At 28.3% G+C, this 12,851-nt stretch overlaps 1 protein-coding gene across 1 annotated transcript in view; it reads right to left on the minus strand.

The window, feature by feature from the left end:
* The window catches only part of LOC105626603 (metabotropic glutamate receptor 8-like), a 91,261-nt gene that overhangs the window by 56,931 nt on the left and 21,479 nt on the right, over positions 1-12,851 (minus strand). Inside the window, exon 3 of the mRNA XM_012207897.1 lies at positions 1,935-2,066. Coding sequence (XP_012063287.1) covers positions 1,935-2,066 — 132 coding nt within the window. The remainder of the gene's footprint in view (positions 1-1,934; positions 2,067-12,851) is intronic.

The raw sequence follows: 12,851 nt of genomic DNA on the forward strand, positions 1-12,851 counted from the left end.
TTATATATATATATATATATATATATATATATCAATTTATACTGAAATATTTAAGCATTACGACCTTTATTTTAAAATAATTTAAATTATTTGAAATAAAGATCGTAATGCTTAAATATTTCAGTATGAATTGATATCCGCAATTGAAATCATATGTCGAAATTTTTTTCATTCTTGAAACGCAATTATGAACAAAATTAGAGTAGTAATATCACATATTAAACTGACAAGCAATTTAATAATATCGATGCTAATAAACATCTTATAAGAGTATATAATAATAAGAATCTTAAAAACTGTTAATAATTGACGAATATATTAGATTTCTCTTACTTAATTAGATTTACTCTTATCGATCCAATTTATAATTGTCAAAATAAACTAAACAAAGACAATCATAATATATTGTATAAAAACTGTGTAGAAAGATGAAAACTGAATAGGATACCTCAAAATTAAATTATGTATGAGAATCTGCGAGACATAATCGTATTTCGTACTTTGACAGGAGCTGCGACGTTTGCTAGATCCATTCGTGTGTTCAACGTCGGTGATGGCGGCGGATCGATAGAACGTCTCGACAACGGTAGGAGCTTCTTTTGCAAGTCGATTTCATGCGGATCACCAGACTCTTTTCAGTGAACTTGTGCTGTATGACGTATTTTTCAAGGTGTTATGAACGATGTCTTATCTGAGTCTGGTAAGGACGAAACCGATGCCGCGAGAATGGATCTGCACGGCTTTAATCCTTACGGATAGTTGATTGATAGTTCGATGTCATTACCGGTCAGGAAGTTTTGCATATGGCACAGCCATCTCATTTTCCATAAGCCGATGAAATTGCTTGCTATCGTCTCTCTTTCTCCTTCGATTTCTTTTTCTTTTTTTTTCTTTTTCAAGCTCATCTTTTGTAACCTTTATATCAAAAGAAGTTACATTTTCACATGTCCTGCAAACACCTGCCGATACCCGACTGTGCTTTCTACGAAGCTGCCTTTCCAAACCGGCTATTTTTCGCTTCTCAATCTCGACAGACACACGTGGCATAACAACATCGAATCGCGTAAATAAAGCCAAAAGAAATAACGAATGTTATGCTTTCAGAAAATCTTATTTAAAAAATTTTATTAATGTACATTTCTACCAATGTAGATTAATTTGAATCTCGATTTAATTTACTATTTATATCGTTTCTAAAAAATTCTTAGAATTAAAAAGAAATGAAAAATAAATTAAACCAAGATTAAAGTTAATCTATATTGGAAACGAGCATAAGAGAAATAAATTTATTAATTATTAATCAAAGCGAATTTTATTAACTTAAGCACTGAGATCCGCTTTGATTGAAAATAGATTTATTTTTCTTAATTTTTATTTTTCGTGATTTATTCTTGTCGGATTAATACGAGTTGTAATCTTTCAAATACTTTTTATATCTTCAACTTTGCATGAGATAATGTCCAATTTGTTATTATAAACATCGCATAAAAATACCAACATAAAAATAGCGTGTAGACGTGTATATGTGATCGCGATATATTTAAACTTATACAAAGTAAATTTAAAATATAATAATTAACAATTATGAAGAATTATAATATCATTTATGCAACATTGTATACCTTTTCACCTTAAACTTTTTTTCATCTTAAATTTTAAATAAACTAAAAAGAAATGTATGGAGCGTTTAAAGAAATGAATATATATTATCGAAAGAAGCAAACTCTTCGATGGTATCTTTGTTATTTTAATATCTGTTTTTTAAAACGAAGATTAATTATTAAGTTAAACTTAGGAGCTCATTCTATAAGTCTTAAACGACTGTAACGTTGCAATCGTTAAAAGTTATAGAATAAACCTCTTGTTAGTGCACTATAAATGAAGATTCCAAACATTCCGTATATTCGAATTAGTTAGATTGTACAGACAATTACCTTAAAGAGCCGCAAGATGTTGGCGACCATAATAGAGACTACACTGAATGCGGCGCCTATCACGCCAGTTACCGGTTTGTGGGGAACGTAAGTGGGCGTCTTGTCATTTTCACATTTGTACTCCGATATGTCCTGAAACGAGAGAAAAATACCAAGGTACTCTTTCATTGCTTCTTCATATGCGATAACGATATATAATAATAAAGAAAATACTTATTTATCAAAACATCATTTAAAAGCCTTTTCCGAACACAGTACAAAACGGTACAAATGTAGGTGCAATTTTCACAATTGTGCATTTAGGTTACTACCTTTAGGCATTCTATTAGTCAGTCATCCATCCGCATTTGTTTTTGAAATCTAAAAGCAGCGACATAGCCAATGTACGCCACAAACAAATATTATCATATATACATATATAGCCATATGAATGTGGGTCAATATTTAGCGAGTGTAAACTAAATCCTATAGCAAAAGTTGGCGTATATTAGTCATGTCATTTAAAGTCACCTTTAATATCTACCGTTCACATGCTTTTTCGATTAGAAGTGGAACATGTAATCTCAAAGGTCGCGTTTTAAAAATATATAGGTATAGAATTTTTAAAATTCGATAAAATTATCTTTCTTCTTCATAGTTTCTACAAAAAAAAAAAGATTTTTTATAGAAGCTATGAAGAAGATAATTTTATCGAATTTTAAACTTGGACCACAGTACCCTCTAAATTCTTCGGAGTGGAATCTCACTCTAAACAGTAAAAATTGAGCCAATCTTGAAAAAGAGTAACTCAATTTTCAATCTTCATAAGAGTGAGATTTCATTTTTCTGATTCATTCACAAGTTTCAGAGAGTAAATAAAAAATACTCAGGCAGGAAGTTATCTTTACTTTCTTATGTATATTTAATCGCCGTTTTGTAAAATAAAAAACATTAAAATAATACATTACTGATCTAAATTTGTAAGTTAAACGTAAAAAAAGAAAAATGTCACTAAAAAAGAAATATTAATATCAAATTTTAAAAAATATCTTAAAAATAATTAGATTAGAAATTAAGATTAGAAATAAAGAAATTAATTTTTCTAAATTTTTTAATCTTTTATAGTTTAACAACTATAAAAAAAAGATAATTTTAGAAACCATATTACATTTCGTATTATGTATAAACGTTTCTTCATAAAATGACCTAAAAAATCAACTTTCAAAATATTGGACAGTACTTATAATTATATGTATAGATTAAATATAGCTATGTTTTTATTATTTGCAAAGAATGTGGAAAAAATTCAGAGAACTTTAAGAAATAAGAATAAAAAATATTTCTTTTTTGTGCTAACAAGTTATAATGCACATACAATTAAAATTTTACTGAAAAATTATTTCAAATTATTTCTCTTTTCGTTTTAACAAGAATTATGCCGCTGGATTTCCACACGTACGTTTTTCACTTTATTCCCTCTCTATTCGACAGAGATTTGCGCAGGTAACTATCGTGATGGATGAAATCCGACTGTGAAGTTACCATAAAGTTCATTTCGTTGTGTGCAACTCGGTCGTGCTCGTTAGATCCATCCTACAAGCTACGACGTTACACGGTTCGTAATTAAGGAATCCTGTGCAATTCTCAATTCGATATGGAAATGCACTTGTTGGACAATTACGTTTTCACCTACTTGGGACAAACAATCAATAAACAAAACAGTCATAAAATTATCCGCTAATAAAATTTTTAATTATTAAAAATGAAATATAATATAATAATTTCTTTTAAATTTTATTGATCCATCAAAGCAAATTATATTAATCAATAGAAATATATTAATTAAATAATATTAATTTATAATTTAGAAATTAATTTCAATTTTTAATTAGTACTTTCACTTATTTTCTAGAAAATTCTTTTATTTCTTTATCTTTTATTTATAATAACAAACATAATAATAAAAATAAGATATAATATATTTGGCAATTATATTTATATTTAGAAATATTAATTTTAATTCATTTTAAATAAAGATTATATTAAGAAAATATTTATGAGAATAAAATTAATAAAAATTGTTTGAGATAACTAGACATTTATGCAAAATTATAAATTTCTCATATTTGTTTTGTAAATCTATAAATAGTTGTCCATAATGAACTTGACATTTAATACGAATATTACAAAGATATTATTAGAAAAAATATATATATCATATTATCAGCTTACACTATATTATAATAATTATATATATACTTATGAAGTGCAATACATTTAATAGGATCAAGTTGCCTTTATTATTTGACATATAGTTTGTATTTTGCGCTATAATAACCAGCGTTCGTTTAATAATGTTTCAAAGTCAATCACATTTCGCTGAATGTAGCTTTTGAGCAAGCTCGGTTGACTTGGAAAGTGCACTCAACGTCGACATCGTCTTTCTCACAGAGGCGGATGAATTTCGTCTCTTCGCAATATAATCACTAGTCTCTTAAATATCGTGGAATATCCGACCATTTAATGTAAATGTATCACTCTGCTAATTTTTAAGCAGTGCCGCAAGAAATTATTTCTGCAAGTATACAATTAAAAAATTGTGTTATAGAAGAAAATGATAAAGAATTATTTTAATAAAATGATGGAAATTAAATTAAGAATTTATTTTCAAACCCTTTTTTTATTTCTCCGAATTATTTATAAGCAATTTGAATTGTATGTATTCTATATAGTTGTAGATCTCTATGAACATGGCAGAAGTACATGGCACAAGTACAATGGACGAAATTTTAGAATACATTTTTTTATTTCATTGACTGAATTCTTTAAATATTAAAATAAGATGAGATGAGAGTTCCATGTCGGCATGTGCAATCAGTTACAAAATACGTGAAAATTTTTGAAAAAAAATGTATGCCACATGTAAATTTTATTGATTTCCAACTGATATCAACGATTTGTATTTATGATTTAATTTCACGAATATTTACAAATTCATTTGTGTTAGTTACGAAATTTTATCATGCATATTCAGCGGAATTCGTGAAAACGTTCGCAGAGAACGTCGAGCGAGAAACTCGAGAATACTATTCTCTGATATGCTCAGATGATTTAAATATGGTGAAGCAAACATCACGCAAATGCATGTGCATTGTGTATTCTATATGAAGAAATTCTTCGAACGGCCGCATAAATCCGGAATGCATTATGTTTTGCAACTTCAGATTATTTAAATATCATATGTGTGCCCGACAGATTTATGACATATTTATGCAATTTTTTTCAAAGATAATTTGCTGTGTTTATGTGCAAGTCTATGTTAGTGTAAAGAGAAAAAATTAAGTAGCGTAAAATGTACGCTACGAGGTGGAAAGAAGGCAATGCATTTATGAATGTATTATGCACGCTGAAAATCCGTTACACATTACGAATAAATACATATTTTGTCATACGTGGTCTATGGCATAAATAATCAATAATTATTTATGTAATGAAATAATAATAACATTGTTAACAGATTATTCTGTCAACCAATAAATCTTCATGTCACGGCAAAAAATTATGACAAGTAAAATGGCATGAGCTTTATTATTAAAAAATATGAAAATTAATTAATATATACAATTGTCATTTAGCAAATAAATTGACGGATATAAGCTGGATTTGGCGAACATATTTAGTCTCATTTAGAACATTATTTTGTCAAACACATACAACACACAAACACACGCATATTTGGATTATTAACTCCCTCGTGACAGACTTACAGTCAATAAATGTATTAAATTCATATAATAAATTCATATAATAAAAATATATATCGACGGGATATTTGAAATTATAATATTAAGATATGTTAAATTAGAATTATTAAAATATAATTTATAGTTGCTAAAATACAACCATCAGAAGCTCAAAGAATAAAAAGATTAATCATCCATATTAAACGTTTTAAATACCGATAAAAAGAGCTCATCAAACTTTTATAACTCTCGTCGTCACCACAAAGTGCCTATCAATTCTTACAAGTACATAATTTACGATTAATCGTTACCTGTTATCTGAATTATTCGAGTAGGTATCAGTTATGTTCGACATGATGAACGAGCTGTAAGATACAGAAAGCTATCAGTCGATGAGACGTGATGGCTCTTAAATCATGGCATCGTTCCAAAGTGTTCGGCATCCTGAGTGAGTTTTGAAAGAGACTGAAGACCAAAAAAAGAGATTCATGCCGTTGAATCCATAGATCTTCGTTCAAGGAGGTGTGTTCTTCTGGCAAGGTAACTGTTCTCGCTCGAACGCGCGAGAAATAAATCCAAACATCGGATTTGAGCATGCATTATTCACTCCAAGAAAGATGTATTCGTTCCGACGCGAAAAAATAAAAAACCAATTTGTTCAACGACCAATTAACGACCGTAAATTAAATGTACTCGCAATATCGATATTCGCATTTCTAATGGATTTAATTTAAAAGGCTTCCGTAAAACATGAGTTTCTGTTCTTAAACAGCATAATAGATATAATAAGGTTTCCAATAATGGCTAAAATATGTCTGTTCTTTTAGATCATACTTTTAAAAGTCTATGACATTAATCTTAAGCATTTTAATATTAAAAATTTAAATGTTCAGATTTGCAAAATTACAATAAATTTATATTCTTATATGTCGATATTTATTAAAATCTCTTGTATATTACTTTTAAATTTTAAAAGTAATATAAGTTAAGAATATAAATTTATTGTAATTTTGCAAATCTGAACATTTTAATTTTTAGTATTAAAATGCTTAAGATTAATGTCATAGACTTTTATAGATATATAAAATTAACTGTAGATTTTATAAGAACTAGATCTTTTAAGTAAACAGGAGTAGACAAAAAGAGAGAAAGACAGGAAATTTTGCAAAACAAAAATAAGAAACAATACAGCTGTTTCACAATTTTTAACTACAGATAAATAATAAATTTTTCCAAACAATGATTTATTCTCTAATTGTAAATAATAACATGTAGAAAAAAGAAAAAAATATAAATTAATATAATATTTAAGAACAGTATGTAATAATAACAATGCAGGCTCAATGAATATTGCGCATACAAAAGAATACTTTTATAAAAATCTACGATTCCCACTAGTACTTGATGATTTACGATTTTCACGTGATAACTGTTCCCAGGCGCATAGTCGTAGCACTGAATGGGAAGCGAAGGCAATTGCTTGTCAGGAAACATGGGAAATAAATGGCTACGAACGAGTGTCGCGTTGCGCGAAATCAAAAGGTGGGACTTTTGGCAATTGCGGACACGAAGGTGATTCTTCAAGATCGTGCAACGTGTCGCTTAACCGTGATAACGCGATCCAATTTTGTGGTCTACGTAGAACGACGGAAAGCTATTACATCCGACAACTTTCCTTTATTAATCACATAATTAAGAGAATAATTAAAACTTGTAATATGATAGAGTATAATTAAACACGATAAAGGATGGTATTCTCTTCCCCCCAGTAAATTAATGCAAGGTGGGCTCGGATCTCTGCAAAGCAGAAAGTTCAAACAAGATTTATGTTAATGTATTGAAGTATTCTCTTGATTATACCTATCATTTTAGTCAAATTCAATAAAGAGTTTGAATATAATATGATATTTAACAATGCAAATTAAAACTGCAACGTAATTCTTATATTAAGCTTAAAATTTTATTTAATTTCATTTAATTTACTTTAATCGCACATTCAGATGTTTTTACTTAAAATTAACTTATTTAACTTTAGAAACTTTAGAAAAGGCAAGGATTTGGTTTCTTATTTCTCTGAACAAAAATCTAATTTAAAATTATTTATCCCATAAAAGCATATTCATTTGTACATATTGGAGTTTAGGAAAAAAAATTTCAATTTTACATTAAAGTTCAGTTAATGAAAATAAACATTTCTAAAGTATGACTTGTCTGTAAGTCTGTAATTCTATGCTATATAGTAACATGTTAATCCCAATTTATCTACGATTCACAGAATTTATACCGCACTTCGTACCGTTGAGTACTACATTGAGTTGCCCGCGGCGACGCAGACTTCTCTCTTTTAAGTTCGCGAGATAAATTCCCGGCGTGAATAAAAAGGAGCCAGGGGATGGAGACTGACTTATATGAATTTACTATGATTCCATGAATCTTACTCAAGCAGAAGTGCTACTTCCCGCAACGAATACATTCCCATGTTGAAACATTTTTTAGTTAGAATATAAAAAAAAATCCTGTCATAATCAAAAGAAAGAAACTTTCAATAATAAAATAAAAACTTTCAATAATTAAATCGTTTTTACATGCATTTTAGGATGCAAACACGATGTTATACAATCAATGCCGAGAATATTTTTGAATTCTTTTACTTTTCAATCAAACAATTTCCATATAGAAAAAAATTCAAGTGCTATTTTTATTAAATTTTATATACATTTCTATTTTTTAGGAATCCTTTTATATAGAAGACATATATAATTAGAAGATACACAATTAAAACCTAACTAAAAGTACATGACAGCTTTTTACGATACAATAAAATCTTATCTAAACTTTATTCTCTAAACTATCTAACTATAAATCTAGTTGAGAAACGGATAATTATGGTTAAAACAATATCTTTCAATCGCTAGAGTAAATTAACTTCTCTCATCGCACGAGGAAGTAAAATTAAATGCGCGCACGAAGAGCTAAATTATAGATGCGCCTCTGAGTTATAAATTCTAATTCTGAGTTATAAATTCTCGTCAAAAGAAAGTGTTATGTGGCAATGACAAAAACAACGTTACTAGAATTATTTTCGATACACGTTGTAACTAATTACTTTACTGGCACACTTCAAATCACTTTAACGAACAATTCGAGTCCTGTCTATATCACGTTCGACCGATACGTGACTCACAATTAGAAACATCTTCCTATATCATATCTCTCAGTTTTTCTGCGTAAAATTTTGTCGATACGCTCGTGTCAATTGAACGTGGCTGGCATTACATGTGCCGAGATGAAAGATGAGTTCAGTGGTTGGAAAACGTCTGTCGAAATCCACAAATTCTGATCTATCTTTTTGGAATTTTGTCAGTCGGCTTTTTTACGCTCGACATGATAGTCCTTATCGAGAGGCTTTTTACCAATGTAACTACACAGTCAATGGTCCTAATCCCTGGCACATCCCGGCGACCAGAAAATCGATCTTTCCGAATAAAGCACGAATACAATGAGATTTTAATTCCGAATGAATAAGCTTTTAAGATAATCGGGCGTTTGATTTATTTTTTAAATAATAATAATTATTTTAAATAACTACATAAATCTTATGTCTTTTACATGAATAAATAGCTTATAAAGTCCTGAAACAAATTTATTAATTTTGGAGTAATATATATAGAACATATAATATACATATTATAATAGAACGTTAATATTTTGATAAAAAAAGAATTTATAATTTCAAGATTTTTTTATAGTATGGTTTATTTTTTATTATTGGGGTTTATTTTTTATTATAATATTTCATCATCCTAACAAAATAGAATAATGATTTAGTTTGATTTATCTTTTTGTTTCCATGAATTTTTTCTTTCTTATATGAATTCCTATATGAATTTTCTTTCGATATCACATGACTGCAACAACAACTTAAAGAATCATATTTGAGTTTTCGAGCACAAGCCTACGGACTTTATTACAGTTTTTCGTCAACTTCGCCGACAGAATAATAATATTGGTCGCTGGAATTTGCAAAAAATTCTGGACTTGACTATCATTTGTCACAGCCTGATGATAAAAAGGAGAAAAAAAAGAAATACTCAACCTGAAATACTCGACCCCGCATATGCGCACTAATAAAAATGTTCCTTGCATACGCTTTACGATATGTGGTACAAACGACAGCAATGTTTAATTTTTTGCTGTAAAATATTTTCCATAAATCTTATGCAGATTCGTGTATGAGAAAAACAGGAAATGGAAGAGTTACTTTTCCGTTAGTTTTATAGTACTTTTTATAATAACAATTCGGTTGCAATTTTTTATGACTGTAATGATGACTAACTGAGATTACACAACGCTAAGGAAAGTCACTTTAAAAAAGTAAATCATTATATGTTACTTATACCATTATATGTTACTTATTGAAAAAAGTAATAAGTACGATTAGTAATACCATAAAGTTATTCCGTTTTAAGTTCCGTTACATTAAAATTTAAAAAGTATAACGAATTATGAATCATTTTTTCAATAACGAATTACTTTTTCAACTCTTAATAAGTAACTATTGATTGCTCCAACTTTGGTGTTACATTATCATCATAAAAAGTCGTAACGTCATTATTCAATTGTTATTACAATAAAGTAACTAAGTAATGTGTGTGGCAATTACAATAATTACTTCCATTCCCTAGACAAAAAATACAACGGTATTTTTAAACTACAATTTTACAAAAAACATCCTCGATAATTTTCTGCTCCTGTAAATCTCCTATCAAAATTTTTATGTTATTTTTTGCTGATAAAAAATTTATGTAGTTCGTAATTTTTTACGAAGTAAAAAGTAATTTTTTACCAGAAAGTTTATATTTTAAGCAAAATGGCAATATATCTCTTTTGTTTTTCATATTTCATATACTTTAATAATTTTTCTTTATGTTTTTATATTAAAGAACAATCACTAATCAATATCTTGTGCAGGATGTGTCTTATCATTAAAAATCATCATATTAAAGATATAGGAATAACGACAACAAAACTATCACACATATATAACACAGGCTGACATGAATTTTGACCCAGAAACGACAATATGTTATCCCGAAAGTTTTTAGCATGCTAAAACCAAATTCATAACCAAAATTGCTCCAGGTTTCTGAGATATTCTAATCCAAAAGTACCAAAAAGGCTTATTTCAGGCATTTTTAGATTAAAATATCTCGTTGATCTGATGTGATGGAGTATTTTGTTTATAATTTTGATTACGAATTCAAATTCGACATAAAAAAATCTATGAAAATCATAATTATAAATGGTCAACATAGTACATAAAAAAAATTAGATATTAAATATATGTCCACCGCCGCTGTGTCCACCGGCCTTAAGATGTCTCCAGTCGATATGTATGCGCCAACTTTGCACATTCACTAAATATTGACTACATTCAATATGAATAATTATAATTGTGTGCAAAGTTGGTGTACACATTGATCATACATCCGGAGATGCCTTGGTGGACATACTTGCAATTTATATCTAATTTTTTTTATGTTTTTGTGTTGATCTATTTATAATTATAGGTGATTTCATAGATTTTTTTGCCAAATTCGAATCGGTGGCCAAAATTGCTTCATTACATCAGGTTAACAAGATATTAATTTTAATCTAAAAATACCAGAAAGAGGCATTTTTGATTAGAATATCTTGGAAACCTGATATGATGGAGCAATTTTGGCTACAGATTGGTTTTAGCATATCAAAAACCTTCGGGATATATACTGCCGTTTCTGGGTAAAAAAATGTTTTTTTTTATAAGTCTGTATAATTATTTTAATAATTAAAACGATAAAAATATCAAGTTCTTTTTAAAAAAAGAAAAAATAATTTATTTGTTGAAATATGTAGTATGTAAATATCAAATGTGATACACAAATATTGTATACACATTAATTAATAAATATTTTAATTTGATTTATAAATTAAATTTTATAAGTGTGTTATTTGAAAGCAGCAATAAAACGATTGAAAAAGTATAAAATAGTATGACGGAATAAATTTTTCATTTATTTTGTCTTTGATATTTTTATCACCGCCGATTGAATAAAATGTCACGAAGAGAAAAATTGCTTTCGTAAAAATAAACCAAACTTTACTTCGTAAAATAAGAAAAAAATGTGATAATTAATATGGTATTAATGATGTAGATGAATTTATTATGAGAGATGTCAGATATTTCCGCATCAATTATTACCATATCAATTTGAATGACATTACAAGGAACGACTACATCACGTTCGTAAAAAATTTATTTGGCAAACAGAGTTTGCAATTTCCGATCCATATCAAATTCTTTTCTCGGTTATCCATAGATACTAAAAACTAGCTGGCGGAATTCACTCCCTTCTCTTCTCTTTTATATCATCCTTCGTTTTATATCCCTTTGAGCTCGAGGTTAACTAGACTTAGCCAAAAATCGATCAATAACAGAATGGTCGATTTCAATCTATGAGTGTTAAACTCATATTGCGGAACCAGTGAATAATCAATAGAATATAAAAGAAATAAACTTTTCTAAATTATTATTTTCCAGTCAATATCTAATATTTATAATGTTTTAAAAATATGAAAACCGTCTATTTCGTTACACATTGTAGCTCAGATTATTAATAACTTAAAGAATTCTTGCGATATCGTGAAAATATACTTATTGCGCAAAAATTTATCGTATTATAAATATAAATCTAATGTTCATCTACTGTAATCTACTGTAAATCGTGATGTAGTAAAATTGAATGTAAAATTCTTCAATTTAAAGAAAAATAACGATAATAAAAATATGTTTGTCGTATTGTAATTGTCGCAGGTGGCTCCAGATTCGAAATAATTTCCAAGTACAAAGGATCTGCACGTTCAATGAAATATCCGCATTCCTCTCTTGTATAACAGATTGCAGTAAATTGATTAACAAAGTGCCATGTTAATTTCCGATAATAATTTTGTTAGGTATTTTAGAAGTACCGGATAAAAATTCGAAACGAGAAATAAGCTCGAATATAAAAATATAATTTTAAAAAGCGAATGCGTCTCTCTCTCTCTCTCTCTCTCTCTCTCTCTCTCTTACTTACTTACTTACTTACTTAACTTAACTTAACTTAATTAATTTAATTTAATTTAATTAAATTAATTAAACTTTAATTAAATTAAA

This window comes from Atta cephalotes (assembly GCF_000143395.1).
Source record: "Atta cephalotes unplaced genomic scaffold scaffold00005, whole genome shotgun sequence".
Taxonomy (NCBI): Eukaryota; Metazoa; Arthropoda; class Insecta; order Hymenoptera; family Formicidae; genus Atta; species Atta cephalotes.